The 21537-nt window shown below is 42.2% G+C and overlaps 1 protein-coding gene across 2 annotated transcripts in view; it reads left to right on the top strand.

Moving 5' to 3' along the window:
- rxraa (retinoid X receptor, alpha a) overlaps nucleotides 1–21537 on the top strand; it is a 170586-nt gene that overhangs the window by 132182 nt on the left and 16867 nt on the right. The window contains exons 4-6 of one of the 2 annotated variants that reach the window (XM_066645342.1): nucleotides 4587–4737; nucleotides 4935–5114; nucleotides 9081–9250. In XM_066645342.1, coding sequence (XP_066501439.1) covers nucleotides 4587–4737; nucleotides 4935–5114; nucleotides 9081–9250 — 501 coding nt within the window. Of the gene's footprint in view, nucleotides 1–4586; nucleotides 4738–4934; nucleotides 5115–9065; nucleotides 9251–21537 lie in introns of both variants that reach the window. The other variant, XM_066645341.1, reaches the window with a different exon arrangement.

The raw sequence follows: 21537 nt of genomic DNA, 5'->3' as shown, positions 1-21537 counted from the left end.
TATAACACACACATGCTCACAGGCACACACACACCATGGAGTGTAAGTTGGGGCATATTGAGTTGCATGATCACTGAAAATAGACTGAACAGGGACAGGGTAGAGTTGTGGTGTAGTTTTGAGTTTGGATGTGACAGACACAGAGAGGAGCTGCATGGAGCACAGCAACAGGTACCATCACGTGTTGGTGTGTGTGTGTGTGTGTGTGTGTGTGTCTGTGTGTGTGTGTGTGTGTTGAGGAAGCACTGGATTTTGTACAGCTTTTCTTTATACAATTGGGTTTAGAATTTAATTTTCATAAACTATAGTTGAATTGTTTATAATGAAACGGAACCTTCTAAAAAAGTATTATGGATCACTGCTATTGGCTGATCACTGGGGACTGTCATTGGTTACATATTGGGACGATTGCCTTGACTTGTGTTTCACAATTTAGTTTCAGTTTTTCAGTTTTTCCACAGACACTTTAATCCCCTCATCGTGAAGAAGACCTTTTGTTTTGGGGAAAACCCCAGCCTCATGCACACTCCATCCTGCGTGACTTTGTTTACCCTCTCACCTCCTCAACTTTCAGCAGCTACATTTCCACTGATTTGATGGTGTTCTGATAGAGAAAGCACATTCCATTCACACTTTTTGAACGTGATCAAGATCCCTCTTGGCCCCCGTCTGAATGTAGTTTATTATCTGATCAGAGTCACGGTGATCACAGTGCATCCAAAAGTAACGTGGTCACAGAAACGTCATGTTGAGACGAAGTGTAGTCTCATTATTGTGTGTAAGATTTCTACCATATAAAATACATCATATAATTACCATGCTATAAAAATGGCATAACTCTGTATAAACCGTGTGTGTGTGTGTGTGTTAAATAGAGCTCATTTAATAAGGGCAGAGAGAGAGAATCTCATCATAACTGAAAGTTCTTTCTTTCTCATAACCATTGACAGCTTGTATGAAGTAAAGCAGCGCTGATGTGATTTATTCAGGCATCTCTCGTTTACTCTCTGTCCACTAATGTCTTTCTTGCGGCTGAGCTGAGAGCACACTGTACCTCTGAGCGTAGCCTTGACTTGCGTCAGTATGATTCAAGGACAACGGCCACTTCCGAAGCAATAAATCAGATATAGCACATTGAAGATATGTGGCTTTTGTCTGTAGTGAGTGCCATCACTGAAGTGTTTATGTGGATGAGTGATGTACCGCTGCCAAGGGGTTTGAGTTCAGCTTAAATGCTGCTTGTGTCTGCTTTTACGTGTGTGTGTGTGTGTGTGTGTGTGTGTGTGTATTCAGAAGCATATACATATAGGAATGATATTACACACACCACACAGAACTGCAGAGGCATGTATGGAAGCATCCTCTGGCCTGTGTGCGACAGTATGCGTGTGCTCAGTGTGCCCGTCTCCTGCACTCATGTCAACACTCCGGCTGAGTGTTAAGTGAGAAGTGACGGTGGTCTTTTCCTCCTAAACGGGGTCCTGACAGAGCCGTCCTGCTGCTCTCACTACACTGCTGCCGTGAAGATGAAGGACTGACATTCCTAATGCATTCCCCATCTCCAACCAGTTAATAATAACTACAGAGTGTACAGCACCTGTCAGTGATGCAGTGTACAGCAAAACAGCTCTGAGGGTTTCATCAGAGCAGCGTGGTGTTTCACTCTACCTTCCTCGCTGTCATTACAGGAACAAAAGTTGTTTTTTGTGAGCTTCTGAAGAGTTTATAAGGAAAACTGTATTCAGCTACTTCCTGTGGTGCACATTCTGTACAGTTTCTCTAGAAAAGCATTGTCAAAAGAATGGGACACTCATGAGCCTAAATGTATAAGCCAGGGGTGGGCTATACTCACGTCACTGGGCTATTCTCACGTCACTGGGCTATACTCACGTCACTGGGCTATACTCACGTCACTGGGCTATACTCACGTCACTGGGCTATTCTCACGTCACTGGGCTATTCTCACGTCACTGGGCCATACTCACGTCACTGGGCCATACTCACATCACTGGGCCATACTCACGTCACTGGGGCATATTCACGTCACTGGGCCATACTCACATCACTGGGCCATACTCACGTCACTGGGCCATACTCACGTCACTGGGCCATTCTCACGTCACTGGGCCATACTCACGTCACTGGGCCATATTCACGACACTGGGGCATATTCACGTCACTGGGCCATACTCACGTCACTGGGCCATACTCACGTCACTGGGGCATATTCACGTCACTGGGCTATACTCACGTCACTGGGCTATACTCACGTCACTGGGCCATACTCACGTCACTGGGCCATACTCACATCACTGGGGCATACTCACGTCACTGGGCCATACTCGCATCAGTTTTTCAGTTGGAACAAAGAGGGGGTTTAAAACAACCCTTTAGTAATACTCTTGCCTTCAGAATAGATTTGGGGTGAGTAAGTGACCGGGGGTCATGGCCCTGAGGTCATTAGGGTAAGGATAAATAGCATGTTCTCCTGCTGTGGATTTTAAGCACAATCTGCTGCAGGCTACAGAAGCGTAGCTTGTTCCGGCGCGTCACATTCCTGTGCCGCTTTTGATTTGGTGTGAATGTTGAATGGTGCGCTGTGAAAGACTGATACGTTTAGCTGGTGTGAATCAGAGATTGGAAATGATGAATTGCTCTTGATTGTAGCTTATATCTCCCACTGCATTCCCTCATAAATCTGCGGTGCTCTTGTTTTCATGATGTGCATGTATGAACAAATCTCCCTCTGTGTCTGGATGAGTTCACCCAGACACATTTTTGGCTCTGGTGTATTTTTGCAAGAGGGGGAACAAAAACATAAGCTTGTCTTTATTCCACTGTCCTCTTAAATATTTTATTGCAGCTATCCTAGCATAGAACATTTGCGCTGGGTGTGTTGAATGTGAATAAATGAGTCTGGGGACATATGCTGCTGCTATGACTGCTTGTCTATACTCAGAGAGAGAGAGCGAGAGAGATGGAGATGGAGAAAGCAGGGATCTTCCCAGACGCACCTGCATTAATCATCCAAGTGAATGGTTTTGCTATTTGACTGAAAGCAGAGCAGTGTGCTATAAGACATTCATTGTTTATTTCTGTAAGAAATCATTGAGCACTGTATGCTGTAACACATTATTATGTTGTGTCTATAGTGCTCACCTAGGTCTTGTACTGTACTTTGATGCTGATGTGGTTTACGTTTAATTTGCAGAGTTAATTTACTCAGGTCTTCACTGTTTTACAAACGTAAAATTTTATATAAATTATCCTTAATATGGGTGTCAAAGTTAATTTAATAATAACTTACTTAAAGTGTACACATTTTCATAGTTGGTCATTGTGAACCATCCTCTGTAAAAAAAAAAAAATAATAATAATAAATAAATAAAACTAACCCAGCTGGCAGCTAGCACCATCCAAAACACCCTTTTCTGTTGATTTTATTTCATTTCAGTCTTTGTATGACAGAATGTATGTTCATTTCATCCATTGTTTGTAACCCCTTATCCAGTTCAGGGTCACGGTGGGTACGGAGCCTACCCGGTTCATTCATGATACATACAACTCACTACAGAAAGTAAAAGAATCATTAACCCCTAATATCTATAAATGTCTTGGTAGTGTAACTGTATGTAGGAGTCAACAGCTGTAGCTTGTCCATCCAGCATGTAGCTTGTGTTATAAAGGCAGAAATGACAAATTATTTTCTCTAAAAAACATGTATGCTGAACAAAATATATCTATTCTCATGAAGCGTATTTTTTCCATTCATGTCTATTACTAAAGGTACTTACATTAAACACAAAAATCTATACTTTAGGGTAATTCATTGTTCAGGGTCACAGTGGACCCAGAGCCTAGATGGAGTCTGGGACGTAGTGCAGGAACATACCCTGAACAGGGCATCAGTTCATCGCAGTACTTTAGGGTCTAATATGAGCAAATAATATGATTAATTGGGAATGTTTTGGTTTTTATAATCACTTGACACTCCTAATTTAAATACATGTGTATAATCTCATATTTCCATTGTTGCCATTTTTCATATTTTTAGATAATTCACACCCTAGTAACATTGGCTTAAATTAATTTATATTAAAAGTTAAGAATGTTTTTTTTTTTCTTGTCTTTGTAAATTCCTTTTTGTTACAGATTTAAAGTTTAGCTCTGACAGCAGTGATAACGGACTGTTCTGTTACTTATAAATAAAGGGTCAATGTTCTCCAGTGTAAATCAATGAACAAAATAATAAATCCATATGATCCTATAATATTATTATCTAACTGATATATCGGTCATGCTCCAGTGGTCACTAGGGTTAGGATATATCTTCTGCTGTGGTGCACTTGATCTCCTGCCATCTCTCTGTCCTGCTACATCATATTCCTGTGCTTGAATTGTACTTTTGTGCACTTTGTTGTTTAAGTACACTATGTCTCGGTCAGTACTGTGTGGTCCCGTAAACACTGGTTTCTTTTGTATCACTGAGGCCTTGGAGGAAGTGTTCCTCCTGACTCCTGACACTGTTCCCAGGCTGATATCTATCTAAACAGTGTGTGTTGCTTGTGTATGTGTGTGTGCTGCAGTTGAATTCCCCGATGAACTCCGTCAGCAGCTCTGAGGACATCAAACCTCCGCTGGGTCTGAACGGAGTGATGAAGGTTCCAGCTCAGCCCTCAGGAACACCAATCTCCCTCACCAAACACATCTGTGCCATCTGCGGAGACCGCTCCTCTGGTATACACACACACACACATAACACACAAAACTGTTGCCTTATCCTGGTGGTAATTCTATATTACAATATTACAATTATTATTAGTTGATAGAAGTAATACTTCGGTCATTAATGTTGATGGATATTGTAAACAGAACATAAAGCTCCGGTTTTCATGTGTCCATTATGTGTGCTAAGCCCAGTTCCATCCCCTCAGGTAAACACTATGGTGTGTACAGCTGTGAGGGCTGCAAGGGCTTCTTTAAGAGAACCGTGAGGAAAGACCTGACTTACACCTGCAGAGACAATAAAGACTGCGTCATTGACAAGCGCCAGCGCAACCGCTGCCAGTACTGCCGCTACCAGAAGTGTCTGGCCATGGGCATGAAGAGAGAAGGTACAGCAGATTACGTAGAGGACTCTCCCCCTCAATCAACTCGCACTTACACTGTTCTGTCATCATCATAAATCACAGTGATAAAAGCCTTTAACAAAATGCAGAGCCATGGGAGTTATGTTGTTGGTTATGATTTAGGATAGTGCTTATTAGTGGGGCATAAACGAACATCAGACCCCAAACAACGGCTTCCCTCATCAACTTGATTTCAGTTAGCAAAGAAAGACAAACAGTCAATTCAGAGGAACAATCAGGCATTTTCTCCAGTGATTTACATTATGAAACAGACCTTATACTGACACCCAGTGGCCTGGAGGTGGCAGAGATTCTGCACTAAACCTAATTTAAACATGGCCGACTCCATGTTTGGGACCTGCTCTATTGGTTTGTTTAGAGGATACAAAGGTATATTCAAATAATAATAAACAATGGCTTTACGCTGTTAATACAAAATAATCCTCAGACACATGGAGTCCTTGGAGTCTGATGGGACCATGAGTGTTAACTACAGCCTCCTCTTGATCTGTGGCCTTCGAAGTGACCGGTGGTGATTGGTGAGCTTTCAGCAGACTTGTGTCATTGTGATAAGCGTCTGTACTGGGGCTGGAGGCAGAGGTTAGTGTGTTATACTGACGCTTTAGACAGTGATGAAAAATAATGGTAGATAAACAGTAGTTTGTATTTGGTTGCCTAGAGACGCTGTTAAAAAAAAATAAAGAAACTTTATTCTCTTTCCTTCCGGATCCCTACCTCAGGCAGGAGAGAGAGAGAGAGAGAGAGAGAGAATTAGAGTTGGAGCTTATCACTATAGAGGAGGAGGACATTAGCACTTTTAGCACACCCGTCACACTTGTTCCCAGGAGGATGAGATGGAAGAACACACACAGCATCAGTCCTTCAGATAGGAGCGCAACACACACTGCTGAAATATTGATCTGAGAGACTGTTTATAGCCTACGTTTGGCTATAGATGAATTATGCGTACAGGGAATAGTCATTTCTCATTGCTGTTTTTTGAAGTGGTTCAAAGAGGCTGCCATGTTGCTTTTAAGGTTTCGACATGTGTCATTAAACTTTCCTTTATATATACAAATTCTCACACACACACACACAATAAACGCTGTCTCGATGAATTAGGAATTCATCAGTTACTCTGATATTTTTAAGAAAAAGGTGTTTTTAAAATATTCCCTTAAAGGGCCAATAGCATGAAACACCAGGGTTCATAACTTTTGATTTATTTATGACACAATTATCAAAGTATATTAGTGAACAACTGTTCAGATCAGTTCTTGGGGTAATCATGCTAGACCATGATTGGCTTCTGTTTGGATTTACCTCTGAACATGTTTCTTGTTTCTCTCTGCATCTCGATAGGAGCCTATCATATTGCCGTCTACAACCTAATTATACCTTCAAACGTTAAATGTAGCCCCTCACAGTGCTTAATCTATAAGAGCAGCGTGAGTGGGGTTCATGTCAAGGACGCGACAGGCCCCCAGCTGCCCCTGCTTTGGTGCTTCTTAATGAACATGAATGACAGATCAGTTCGGTGATAGAGATTACACGCATATACATTACACCCATGTAGATTACATAGATAACTCGAAGCTTAAGGTCTCCGTGCCACAGCAACTAGGGCCCTAAAAATAAAGGTCTTGGACATATGGCTCTAGGGAAATGAACTTTAATCTACACCATTGCTTTTACATTATAAGGAACTTCCTTAGGCTTTAACCTTATCAAAGCCAACTTCCCTATGTCAGTATTTTCAGAGACTTGTGGCTTTGTTCCATTTAGCTCATTAACATCAACATTGTCCTCGATAAACAGGATCGGCGTGTGGAAGTGGAGCTGTGTTTTCTATCAGTGTATAAATGAAGCACCAGCCCCCCTTTTATTGTCAGATACCGACAGATTGCATTGTTAAAGGAGAGCATTTATAAAATGACAAATTAAAAGTTCTTAACAATACACTACAAAGCTCTTTACGTGATCCCAACCAGTCTCTTCTGAGGTGTAGTTCCAAAGAACCATTTCTGGCCTCTTTACTTTGAAACTGCATGATCTCATTTACATTAAGCCCCACCCAGATCCTTGTGTTATTAGAGTGTGAGTGAGGCACCGTCATCCGACGCACAGTGAAACAAAAGAAGTCAGAAATATGTACGCACAGTAGACCTTTTCCCTCTCGCACTTTTCCCTTGACCCCAACGCGGCCTTTCCCCCCGTTCTTATTTATACCGTGAGTGGCTGGAGTTCTGTTGGAGGTTACGATCATATACGGCGCTCGGGTCGTCCATAAGCCCCCTGTAGCCTGGGGCAGGGGCCAAGGAGCCCAAAAAGGGCCGAGCGAAACTGCAGAAAAACAGGATTAAATGAATTTATGCTCTCCTGCTTCTACAGGGGGAAATAAAGCTAACTTGATTTCAGCCCCCTCACCTCCCCCTGACTCTAGGAGAAGTATTTTACCCTTGGGCTGACCTCCAGAAGCAGACAGCAGTTTCTGTAAAGTGGGGCCTCTCTCTTGCTCTCTTTTTCTGTCTCTCTGTCTCGCTCCCCCTCCACTGTACCCTAAGGCCTCTTCAGCAAACCACTACTGTGATTCAGCTCTGAGGAAATAGCAGAGGATGAAAGAAAACAGAGAATGTGTGATGTGAAGTCGGAGTGTGTGTGTGTGTCTTTGTTTTTTTACGTTCTTATGACCCAAAAAGTTATGACGCTGGTCGATCAAGTCTAATTTGTTTGTAGTCAGTTAGGTGAGAGTTAGGGCTTAGGAGTAGACGTTGTACTAAAGACGTACTAACAGCAGTCCCCTCGTTTATTTAGATTTCACTCGAAATATCCGTAAAAATAGTGAAAATAATCGACAGAAAGATTCAGACTGAAAGAGAGAGTGAAGCTTGATTTTCTTTAAACTTTTAGCATTGTTTATCAGATAGTGATGCTCCTGGTGATCTTGCCGGTTTTGCACGACTATTAGGAGTCCATAATCTCTGTATCCTGTTGTTGAAAGGTCTGTTTTTAAGTTCCATTGCTTTGACGTCCACTCCCTCATTCATTTTTGTTTCTGATTATTGTTTCTCCCCAAAAAACACGTCCTGAAAAACGAATGACTTGTACTTAAATAAACAGTATCCAGAAACACATCCTGAGATTATACCAAAAGGTGTGTGTGTGTGTGGGTGTGTGTGTGTGTGTGTGTCTCCATGTGTGAAGGGGCCCTATTGGGAGGAGGTGTTTAGAGGTTGTGAAGCAGAGAGAGAGAGAGAGAGAGTTAGTTTCCATAACCACATAGGCTTGAGGTGTGGTTAGCTGAGCCTTGGCCACAGCACGACTGAGTGTCTGCTCTGCTCTTTAACCACTTCCTGCTGCTCTGCTCCAGCCGATCAAACGCCTGGTCCATTAAGCTAAACATTGAATCAGCAGCCGCGTTACAAACAAAACAGTGCACTGCGCACTCTGTTCTCGAGCAGGCCTGGGTTTTCAGCGCTTCTGACGTCTCTGCGGAAGACTGAAATAGAAGTTTAAACTCACTGAAAAAAATATATCACCGCTACCTACTTTAATTCATTAAATAAACTGAAGCAAAGTAAGGGTACATTAGAGGGTCAGTAGTAGGCATGAGTTATTGGTTGTTTTTCATTACTGTGATGTTTTCAGACAATTTCCCAATATACAAAACATTTTTATGGGTCTTATGGCAATCACATGATCCAATGGATATCAGTATTTTTACTCAGAATTGTAGGTTACACCTTTAATCTTTAACCATGTCATTACAGACACCTTTGCCACTTTTGTAATACATTTTAAGGCATGTCTCAGTTACAGACTTGTAAGCAGTACGAGCTCTTGTCCATACAACGAAGCCCCGCTCAGTAGTTACGTATGTTTAGATATTTCTGTGTTAGCCCTGGCTCTGTAAGCAGCAGTAGTGACCGAACCCAGTGTTATTACATGCAGCTGTCCAGGAGGAGCGCCAGCGAGCCAAAGACCGAAATGAGAACGAGGTGGAGTCCACCAGCAGCGCCAACGAGGACATGCCAGTGGAGAAGATCCTAGAGGCTGAACTCGCTGTTGAGCCCAAGACTGAAACCTACATAGAGACCAACCTGGGCATGCCCTCCAACTCGGTGAGTAACCCTGCTTTCTACTTATTCTCAACACACACCTCAACAAAACACTCTTCGCTGAGAGGCTGAGAATGGCCTTCACACTCACTCAGCTGGTGGGCCATATCAGGATGCTTCTGGCTTTATTGTCATGGCTTAAAATCGTTTAGTTACACCTGCTTCAGGAATGTCTAGGCCAGTTTGGTCACGAGCTAATGATGGTTTTGTGCTACAACTAGGTGAAAACCAGTGTTGAGTTTCTGATGATATTATACTGTCTGCAGGCAGTGAAAAAGACAGCGTGGTGTTTCCCATGTCTCACAGCAAGCACATGATAGCCCTCACGCTTGAGGTAGCTTCAAGTGATGTAGAATATGTATCTAGTAGGTTGAACTGGCTGTGACTATCTATTTTTACCTCAATTTAGTCACAGCCACCCATTATTTTGGTATGCTAGATCACATGATGAGTGTGAGGGCTATCGTCAATATAACGTAATCAGAAACTAATGAAAAACATGCTTGGAGGAGAACACTATTAGCTGCTTCTTTTACATCAGCTAATAATCACTCATCTGTGCCCACGTCGTTCTAAGGAGGCTACAGGGCTATTCTACCCACCTCGAGAGAACCAGGCCAACTCTTGGATATCATCTGCGGTATTACTGACATAGCATAGTAGTTTCTGAAGAAATTCAGATCTGTATCGGTCTGTACTATGTTTCTGAATTGATATCAGGAACACCAGTGTTATCATGGCATCTCTCTTGTGATATCCTGTTTCAGATAGTTACAGTTAGACAGTTTAGTGTGTGATCTGAGCTGTGAAATCACCAGACTACCCTTCAACTGTACAGTAATTCAGCATCTCTGCTCTATCACTAGCCGTTTGCCGTTGCCCTCTTTGGCCCTGTCCCAATCCTTGCCCTAAGAGCTAAGGTCCTCTTTGAAGTGCATACGTTCTTGAGGTCAAGGATGCACAACAAAATCGGCACCCGGGACACCCTCTGCTCACATCTCTTTCTTTGCATCATTTAGTTAGCATCATTAGCATTATAAAACCAACAGTGAGTAAGATTTGGTTTTTTACTCCTGGGCTCCCCCTGTTGTTGTAGAGTGGAATTCACGTACACAGCACGGTCCCAAAAGGCAAGTGGGGTGGTTTCCTGCCTGCCTCCAGAAGTTACATAGTGCAGTTTCTGCAGTGCTGAACCCAGAGTAGGCTCTGTTCTTTCTATTATAGGTCAGTGAATCATCACAATGATTCTGAAGCTGTTATTCTGAGGTTAAATACCACCCAGGTTTGCTTTAAGGGATGTTTAATAGAACCTTCCCAAAGTATTGTGTGTTCTTTGAGGGTTATACCTCAGGGAACATTAAAAAGTGAGGCCAGAGGGGCTTCTAAGTGGTGAGCACTTTTGTGAAAACTACACTGCAATATACACTTGCAAGTGTGGCTGATTTTTTGGGCGTCTTTTTCTTGCTCTCTCTGATGTTCCCTCATTTGTGTTGATCTACTCCACTCTTTGTCTCCCCTGCCTTTGTACGAACCTGGTACGTGAGCTCCACAGTGGGAAAAATCACGATTCAAGTCAAAGCAGAATGCACAGTGCGCTTGTTAGTGTTGCTTTTTCATGACATCCCGAGTGTAAGCTTCATTTAATCAGCTTTCAAAGAGAAGAGAAACAGCAGGTGATCGTGTGTGCTCAGACAAACATGGCAGCCTCTGATAAAGATCAGGATGCAAGCTGTAGCTGTGCTTTATCCGTTTCCAGTGGCTTCACATGTGTCAGAAGCAGATGAGCTGTCAGCTACTGTGAGCAAACTCGTTAGCATTTACACACGTGCATCAGAACCCGCGGTAATAGTGGATAAACCATGACTTTATCTGTTTAGCTCTGGCTCTGGTGCTGAATCCAGTCGCAGCAATGCTGGAACCAAGCGCCCCCGCAACCCCCCCCCCCTCCCCCCTCCCCAGCAGATCGTGGAGTCTCGGTTCCCATCCAGGTTCTAAGAGTCCTCAACGGAACTGGTTCTTAATATCCGAGAGATGTAATGGCTCAGAAGTAGTCTCAGAGGAAGGTTATGCTGGCTTTCATGGAATGAACACCTGTGAGAACTAGCATTAATAAATACAAGAAAAAATACAAGACAACAAATTAATCAAACAGCTTCTTCAGGTAGAATGAGGAATGGGATTTTTTTCTCTTAGAAATGACTACATGTAGTACCCTTATGGTGGGAGAGTGTTTTCAGGAGATAGAGGAGTAGTGTGTGTGTGTGTGTGTGTGTGTGTGTGTGTGTGTGTGTGTGTGTGTGTGTGTGACAGAGAAAGAGACAGGCTGAGTGCTTCTTTTGGGACGGCTGTAGAGCGCAGAGAGCATGTCCTGGAAGTGAGGGGAACGGTTATGTGAGTAAATGGGGTTTATTTTGGGCCGATGAGGATGTGTGGGCTGGAAGGTGATGTTAGGGGAAGCAGAGAGAGCCTCCTGGGAGAAGCTGCCAGGCTGACACTAGAAAGCACTCTCTCACTCCTTCTTTTTGTCTTTCTGTCTGTCTCCCCTTCTCTTTCGGTCTGTCTTTCTCCCTGTCTCTCAGCATCTCTGTTGCTTTCTGTATCCCCTCTCTCTCTCTCTCTCTCTCTGTCTCTCTCTCATCTCTCTCTCTGTCTCTCTCTCTCTCTCTCTCTCTCTCTCTGCCTTCTGCAGTGTCCTCTCACCTTTTCTGGCACATCATTGCACCTCAGTTTAAAAAAAGACATTTCTTCTAGTAAGTGATATCGCCCCCTGTACTTTCTGGGTGTGCACTGCATTTTGTCAGAGAGATAGTGCTTATTACTGTTATAGAACATTCCTGAGTGTTTATGGTTTTTAAGTAAACAAACTCTCAACGTGATCCATGTTCATCATTGTTGAGCTAATCGTCCCAGCCCTGGAACACAAACACTTTTTACTGATAATGCCTCAAAAAAAACAAAATTAATATCAGACTTCACTGTGGGGGGGACTCTTGTAGAGCTGGAAAGTGTTCTCTCTCTCTCTCTCTCTCTGTCCCCCCCCCTCTTTCCCTCCTGCTGGCTCTGGCTTGTCCCCCTGTCCCATGTCTTTTGAGAGCCACTGCCCCATGCAGTAATTAATCACAGGGCCGAGGCCCAGAGTCCAGGCCCTGAATGAGTGGTCAGTGCAGCCTAATGGCCAGGGTTTGGCCGAGCTGAATAAAGTGTGTTTATCTCATGGTGACCTAGAACAGGAGTTAAACAGGCGTTAGTAACACGCCTCCAGTCTAACAAGAAACAGCTCGCAGCCAGTCACGCTCTCTCTACCTCTCTCTCTCTCTCTCTGTCTCACTCACTCACTCACTCTCTCTCTCTTTCTCTACCTTGGTCTTTTTTCTCTCTCACTCTCTCTATCTTTCTCTCTCTTTTTCTACCTCAGTTTTTCTTTTTCTCTCTCACACTCTCTTTCTCTACTCTCTCTCTCTCTCTCTCATGTTCTGTCATCTTTTCTACCCTAGCTCTCCCACAGTGTTTACTCTTTGTAATATATTTTTAACCTTTTATTCTGTAACAACAACAACACCAGCAGCAATTAAATAAAACTAAATTGGTATAATCACTCTTTCACTCTCACATTCTTTTTCTCTCACTTCACACACACACACACACACACACACACACACACACACCTCACTTTTTTGTTTCTCCCATATTTACTGTTTTAATTATCAGTTGCTAATCTCTTATTTTATTTCTCCCTCTCTCACAGTCTGTTATTCATCTGTTGATTTCTGTACTGAGGCTTCATTAAATGACGGCATGCGTCATAATATTTAGTTAATTAGGAGTAATTTTTTCTTTAAATCTTTACTGTTTTCTGTGTGTTTTTGGCTGAGCTGCTGTTTTTTGGGGATTTCCACGAAAACTGACAGAGACCTCCCTCTTGTCCCAGTCCTGTCTCTGCTGCAGACTCTCTCTCTCTCTGTCACACACACACACACACACACACACACACTCCGTCTTTCCTCCCCTTTGTCACGCAACTGTAATGCAGTTTAAGCAGAGTATGAAAAATTAAAACGTCTTTCATCTCCTCTCCTCCAGTTATGAAATTTTGATAGAACAATATGCAAGCGAGGCGTTTCTGTGCGAGCGAGGGATGGGGATCGGCCGTGAATAATGCAGACGGAACGCTTTCGACTCGTCTGGAGTGAAGAGAAAAAAAAAAACAGAGCAGCAGTTGTTTTGCGATGGTCATGAAGAGTCTGTTCAAAGTGTCTCCTCCAATCCACAACTGCGGCCATCACCGCCAGCCTGGGGACAGTCTCGCAGACAAATCATGCAGCCAGCTGCATCTCAGCCCCTCTCTCCCGCACGCTCAGACTCTGAGAGCGAGAACATCAGCGCGGACCATTATCGTGCTTACACTACTTTACCAAAAGGTTTTGGGCACCTGCTTGTCCATCTTTTTTTTTTTTTTTTTCACAAATGTAGGGCATCCACTGGTAGTTGCTCCTCACTTTGCTGCAGCTGCTGCTCTCCTGGAACACTTTACTCTTTACCGGAACATTGCTGTGAAGACGTGATGGCATTCAACCACATAAATATTAGTAGGATGATTCATTCTGGTCCACACACACCTCTACAACTTACAACACACTCCAAAGACAGTGAATGATTTTGGCCTGTTGTGTCCAGGTCAGTGGGAAGCCCTCAGTGCCATCTCTCTCTCTCTCTCTCTCTCTCTCTCTCTCTCTCTCTCTCTCTCTCTCTCTCTGTCGCTCCATTTGTCCAGGAAGAGAGAGAAATGAGGTCAGAGTAAACACTGCTAAGGGAGCGATGCATCATTCATGAGCATTGCTGTGTTTAACTAGAACTCTGGGAGTTGTATTCTTTTGAGGGTGAGTCGGTGGAGGCCCTCTCTACTGACGTTCTGCTTTCTTTTTCATTGCTGCATTGTGCATTAATTATCTTTTAGTTTCGAAACACAACAGACATCTGTTGCACTGGAGAGTTGTCTGAATGTCCCTGATCTGATTCGCAAATATTCATGAGTTACGCTGCCTGCCAAATGTTTGGGGTCACCTTTCCTTCTTTCTACATTTCAGTTCTAAAAATTATTTATTATTATTTTTTTATTTGGAAGTTTACTGGGGGCAAAAAGACATTTAAAGTATTTTTTTGCAGAATAACAGTTGTTTTGGAATGTTAGGTGTTCCCAAACTTTTGTCAGGCAAGAGTTAGTTTACATATCGTCAGAATTATGCAAATATTTTAGCATATACAGGGGGTTCCGACTTACGACGTTGATCCGTTCCTACGTCGCGTCATAAACCGATTTTCGGTGTAAGTCGGAACATACGTACATACTGTACGTAAATAACATACTGTAAGCACTTATCCTATCCTCACACCTATCCTCCTCGGTCCCGAGCCACGTAACCGTGTATTCTTCCGCCGCGCCGCACCAAACACGAAGTTCACGTTACGACGTTTACGACGCAAAACCACTTAAGTCGAAACAAGGCTTTATACAGTAAATGGGAGATGTGTCGTAACCACGAAACATCGTAACTCGGGACTGACGTAACCCTAGGACCTCCTGTACACACACATATATATATATATATATATATATATATATATATATATATATATATATATTAGTTTATATGAGGAGGTACTTAAACCAGTCTGCGAACATAGTTTCTCATTAAAACATTGGGGGTGAAAATGTAACACGTCCCTTCCCAGTAAACTATAAGCCGTTGATTCAACGTTGAAATAACGTAATGACTGCCGTCTAATCAACGTTCTCTTAAGGTTGAAAATGAAAGTTGAAAAGACGTCCAAACACAGACATTGAAAAGATGACTATTAGACGTATTTTGGACGTCCGTTGACGTTATTAATTGGTCCCGAAATAAATTACTTGTATAAAACGCATTTTGGACGTCCACTGACGTTATCGATTGGTCACCACTTAACTAACTTTTTAAGATGGATTTTGGACGTCCATTGACGTTTACAATATGTCCTTGACGGACAGACTACTTTTTTAACTACTTTTTAACGTCCAGGGACGTTCTTTGTTTACTGGGTTAACTTTTACATTTACAAGCTTTTTTTTTTTTTTTTACAAAATTTTATGTTTAAAATTTAGATTTAATGTGAAATTCGGCAAATAACCAGTGTTTGTGCACTACTTTGCAAACATTTTTTTAAGATACAAAGCACCTCTTGGAACTGGCTTGTAACACACACTCTCTCAACACACACTCGGTTAAACATATACCTGCTCACCCTCACCACAGGAGGTCAAAGCAGAAAGCTATTCATCAGTAAAGGTTAGCTCTGAAACACTAATACAGAATAAATACTGATAAACAAATAAGCTGTGCATTGTGACTTTCACATTTTCACATATGAAGGCTGGTAAATGTCAGGATCATCAGGTCCGGAAGGGGTTAGTGCAGCGTTAGTGTCTTTGAATAGAAGTTAATAGGACTTTATGTGCAAGTACTTTGGACTATTACTTTACTATTTAAACACAGTGTAAAGACCAGCTGGCTCTTTCAAGAAAAGGACAAAATCTGCAGAGACAATGTTTCATCCAAATCAGATGATTTATTCCTTTGTTCTGATGTGTTTGCGCTGCCAAAAATAGACATAGACTTACTGCCAAGAAGCAAAAAATGAAAACACTCAGCTACCAAAGACTCAGACTTCGTCAGAGTACTGTATATAACGTTTCTACCTATAAACCGCGGCTCTGGAGTGAAGTCAATGCAAGGCGGTGTCTAAAGTGTTGCTGTCTCTCTCGCCTTTGATCCTCTGCAGCTGAGAGCCGATGTGCCAGAGTTTTAAACAGAGTATTGAGTGAATGCTGGAAGACTGGCTCATAGGAGGAGAAGTATTGGCATGAGCTTTCAGTGCTTAGGCCTAAAGCCTCTCGGGGGAATCTGCATGCTGGAATGCAGAAAGAGCCACAGAAGATCTCCGTATTGATTCCTGGGATTTTTTTAAAAGTGGGATTCGAGCAACGTTTCTCCGCACTTTTTTCCCCTTTTGTTTGTTGTTGTTCTGAACGGACGGGTTCATGGAGAGTGGGACTGATTTGTATGAGGGAGTGATCTGAAAGTAACTTGTGGAAGTTTGTGTTGAAAGTTGTGTTTAAACACGGCATGTCCCAAAGTCTGTAGACATCCCTGAACTTCATATCACCGAGATCAATGTCAGGTGCTGGCTAAGAGCATATATACAACAGCTGGAGTGATGAAGATGAGTTGGAGTGGTGTTTGTGAGACAGAACTAACCATGCCACGTCAGTAGAGGACCTTGATTCTGTTGTTGTCATTAGTTCATTCTTATAAGGTATGAATAGCTTTGTTATGTTAGCTTAGATTTTTTTTAATACGTTAGTGTGGTATTCAGTTGTTTCAGGAGCATGTTTAAAATCGGGCGGCACGGTGGTGCAGCAGGTAGTGTCGCTGTCACACAGCTCTAGGGACCTGGAGGTTGTGGGTTCGAGTCCCGCTCCGGGTGACTGTCTGTGAGGAGTGTGGTGTGTTCTCCCTGTGTCTGCGTGGGTTTCCTCCGGGTGACTGTCTGTGAGGAGTGTGGTGTGTTCTCCCCGTGTCTGCGTGGGTTTCCTCCGCGTGACTGTCTGTGAGGAGTGTGGTGTGTTCTCCCTGTGTCGGCGTGGGTTTCCTCTGGGAGCTCCGGTTTCCTCCCACGGTCCAAAAACACTTGTTGGTAGGTGGATTGACGACTCAAAAGTGTCCATAATTGTGAGTGAGTGTGTGTCGCCCTGTGAAGAACTGGCGCCCCCTTCAGGGTGAGTTTCTGCTTTGCATCCAGCGATTCCAGGTAGGCTCTGGACCCACCGCGACCCTGAACTGGATAAGGGTTACAGATAATAAATGAATGAATGTTTAAAATCAACTGCCATTGTTCAAAATGCTTTACAAAGGAATATAATTAAAGTTTAGAGAGGAATAGATCAGCAATCAGTTACTCTTAACAACTAAGGTTACTCACTTACATGGGAGTTCAGCCCATGACTCCCCATACACCCACTGTATCGCCAGCTCTTCACAGGGCTCATCCATTAGGCCCCTCCCCTTGTCAGTGTTTTGCTAAATTAAATATTCAAAGCCTGTACTGTGCTGATGAGGTCGGTGTAATCATTTAAAAATTGAATGTTAAATTGCAAGTTAATTCAATTGTTCTTTCATACAGTTTCTATGTCAGAGGTGTAGTACAAGGTTTTTCGTTTTCATGGTGACTGTGCATATTATCAGCTGTTTGTTGTGCAGTCGCTCTCACCTTTCTTGACACAGGATTTACTTTTGTCCTTATACACACACACACACACACTGCTTCTGCTGCTATTCTCTTTTTTTCACTGTCTTTCTCTCTCTCCTCTGTCTCTCTTTCTCTCTCCTCTGTCTCTCTCCTGTCTCTCTCTCTCTCACCTCTGCCTCTCTCTCTCTCTATCTCTCTCTCTCTCCTTCTCTCTCTCTCTCTCTCTCTGACACTGACACTCTCTTCTTCCAAAACTCAGTCTGCTCAGTGTGAATCCTCTGTTCATTTCTCTGGTTTGTGGTTCACTGTTTTGTGAGGCACACACACACAGATGTGTGTGTGTGTGTATGTGTGTGTGTGAAGACAGGCTAACAGAGTCACAACTGTGGCTTATAGGGGAACCCCCCCCCCCACACTCATGCTACTTTAAAATGTCAATAAGGCTTAAAGATGAATCATGATTAGATGCAAAAAACGTATTAGAACAGACCTGTAACTCACTCTCACTGATACTCACCCATTCACTCATCACCCATAGTTAGGAATTGCACCACAAGGAGGGCTGCACAGAGTTGTGTCGTTGTGCTTTACATCAGTGACACTTTGTGTCCAATTTCATTTTAATAAGAGGTATTTTAGTTTAATTAATTTATGGGTCATTAACTGTGTGTAAAGCACCTTCTGTTGAAATGAAACCTGCTTATATATATGTATTTATTTGTATTATTTCTTCTTTTTGTTCCAATAATTTCTTAAGCCAGAAGTGGCCCAATCTAAAATGGAGCAAAATAAAATAACATCAAATCAAATCAAATCAAATTTATTTATATAGCGCTTTTCACAACTGATGTTGTCACAAAGCAGCTTCACAGAATTCCAGTAAGACAAGATTTGACATGAAATGTAAAGACAAATGTAAAACCCTCAAGTGAGCAAGCCAGGGGCGACAGTGGCAAGGAAAAACTCCCCCAGCTGAGGAAGAAACCTTGGGAGGAACCAAGGCTCACAAGGGGTGACCCATCCTCCTCTGGTCAATCTACTGGTGATGATAGTTAGTAGTCCATGAGAACTTCAGTGTAGGGACAGCTTCAAGGCACTTGGTGGTTGCTGGAGCGTGGGCAGCTGGTCTGAAGCGTGGAGGAGGATCTCGACAGTCATCCATCAGTGTCCAGACAGACAGGTGGGAAGTCGTTTACTCGGAAAAATGTAAAGGGATGGAATTAGTTTTGAACTGTTTTGTGTTTGTAAAGTAGAAAATATGAAAATTTCCAGAGTGTGGCTAATGACTCCGGCAGATCTGACTATGACAGCTTTAACTAAAAGGAGAGAACCAGGAGGACACACAGACACGGGAGCATCCTGAAACACTGGCATCCCTCCGCTTCACCTGACAGTAGTGCATTACAGTAGTCAAGCCTTGAAGTAATAAAGGCATGTACTAATGTTTCTGCGTCCTGGAGGGATAAGGCATTTCTAATCTTAGCAATATTGCGAAGATGTAAAAAAGCTGTCCTAGTGATACTACCTATGTGTTGATCAAATGATAAATCCGGGTCAATTATGACACCAAGATTTTTTGCTGCTGAACCAGGTTTAACTGGAAAGTTAGCTAGATTTAAAATTAAATCTGATAATTTATTTCTTGTCACTTTTGGACCCAAAAGCAGGACCTCTGTTTTGTTGCTGTTTAGAAGGAGGAAGTTACGCAACATCCAGCCTTTCACGTCTTTTACACAGTCCTCTATTTTCTTTAATCTGTGTTTGTCATCGGGCTTGGCTGAAATATACAATTGTGTGTCGTCTGCGTAACAGTGAAAGTTAATGTCATGGTTTCTTATAACTGTGCCTAGCGGTAACATGTATAATGTAAATAATAATGGTCCTAAAATAGAGCCTTGTGGAATTCCAAATCTTACTTTAGAATAATTTGAATTTAGATTGTTTACTTTTACGAATTGATAACGTTCCGTTAAGTAAGATTTGAACCATAATAGGGCTGTCCCTGTGATTCCAACCATGTTTTCTAACCTTTCTATGAGAATATTGTGGTCTATTGTATCGAAGGCTGCGCTTAGGTCAAGAAGCACCAACAGGGATACGTGGCCTTGATCAGAGGCCAGAAGAAGATCATTTGTTATCTTGACTAGAGCTGTCTCTGTACTATGATGTTGCCTGAATCCAGATTGGAATTTTTCATATATATGATTCTTATGTAGATATGAACTAAGTTGTTGGGCCACAGCTCTTTCTAAGATCTTAGACAGAAATGGCAAATTAGAAATAGGCCTGTAATTAGACAGTGTACTAGCATCAAGATTTGGTTTCTTGATCATAGGTTTAATAACTGCTAGTTTAAAAGCTTTGGGTACATGGCCCAGGCTAAGGGATGAGTTTACTATAGTTAAAAGAGGATCAATAATAGCTGGTAGTACTTCTTTGAGCAACTTTGTGGGAATTGCATCAAGTGTGCAAGTTGTACAGTTTGCGGAGGTGATAATCTTCTCTAGTTCTAATTGTGGGAGTGGGTAAAAGGTTTCAAGTCTTTCTTTTACAGTTATATTATGTTTTATTTCATTCACATCAGGTGGCAGCCAGGATGGATTTGATCCTGTGGCTAGAGTTTGTTGTCTAATATTCTCAATTTTATTATTAAAAAAGTCCATAAAATCTTTACTGGTGAGAGTTGCTGGAATTAGTTGTTCAGAACCTGCTTGATTTTTTGTAATTCTAGAAAACACACTAAACAGTGCTCTCTGATTATTTTTATTATTGGAGATCAGCGAGGCCAGATATGCTGAGCGAGCTTTAGTGAGGGCATTTCTATACTCTATAAGGCTGTCCTTCCAGGCAGAATGGAACACTTCAAGCTTGGTTGATCGCCATTTCCGCTCTAGTTTTCGTAATGTTTGTTTTAAAGTACGGGTCTTATCGTTATACCATGGTGCGAGCTTTTTCTGTCTTATACTTTTATGTTTAAGTGGTGCTACCTTTTCTAAAGTAGATCGACAGGTATTTTCTAGGTAATCAGTTAGTACATCTAGGTCCATTGGGTCTGATGGAGTTGGAACTGGGGTCGATAGTTCTGGTAGGTTTTCTATAAATTGTAGGGCGGTAGATGGTTTTATTATACGCCTTGTAGAATAGCGAGGGTTCTTACATATATTATGGCTAAGACGTAGCTCATATGAAATTAGGTAATGGTCGGAGATTGCTGAGGATTGCGGTAAGATATTAATTTTGTCAATGTTAAGACCTAGTGTCAGAACTAAGTGTAAAGTGTGGCTGCAGTAGTGTGTAGGCCCTGTTACATTTTGAGTAATACCAATAGAGTCTAAGATTGAGGTAAATGCCTTTTTTAGTGGGTCACTTTCCTTCTCAAAATGGATATTGAAATCTCCTACAATTATAACTTTATGATTGCACACCGCTAGGTTTGTAGCAAAATCGCTGAATTCTTTCAGAAATTCTAAGTAAGGCCCTGGTGGTCTGTAAATGTTGCATAATAAAAATGCGTCCTTTTTTGTGACCGGATTTGTAATAATAGTGGAGAGAACCTCAAAAGAAGAGAAGGTGTCACATTGTTTAAGACTAATTTCTAGGGTATTTTGGTAAATTACACATACTCCACCTCCTTTGCCTGATATTCTTGGGCTATGTGCATAATTATAGCCTAGGGGGGTGGCTTCATTTAGTGCTAAATATTCATTTGGTTTAACCCACGTTTCCGTGAGACAGAAAACATTGAATTTATGATCACTTATAATATCATTTACGATGAGTGCTTTTGAGTTTAGTGATCTTATGTTGAGTAACCCAAATTTTAGTTCTGAGGTGTTGCTGCTAGGTGTTGTGTATGATTTAATATTGATTAGGTTGCTGAAACAGGCTGATTTTGTTTTTCTACTTTTACATTTAGTTCGGGGGAAAGACAGTCTCAATACAGTTGAACCTGGGTGACGTCTCAAGACAGTTCGCAGATGGTCGGTTTAGCCTGTCTGTCTGTCTGC

This window comes from Hoplias malabaricus, chromosome 15 (genome assembly GCF_029633855.1).
Source record: "Hoplias malabaricus isolate fHopMal1 chromosome 15, fHopMal1.hap1, whole genome shotgun sequence".
Taxonomy (NCBI): Eukaryota; Metazoa; Chordata; class Actinopteri; order Characiformes; family Erythrinidae; genus Hoplias; species Hoplias malabaricus.
This window is presented reverse-complemented; position numbering and strand designations above follow the sequence as displayed.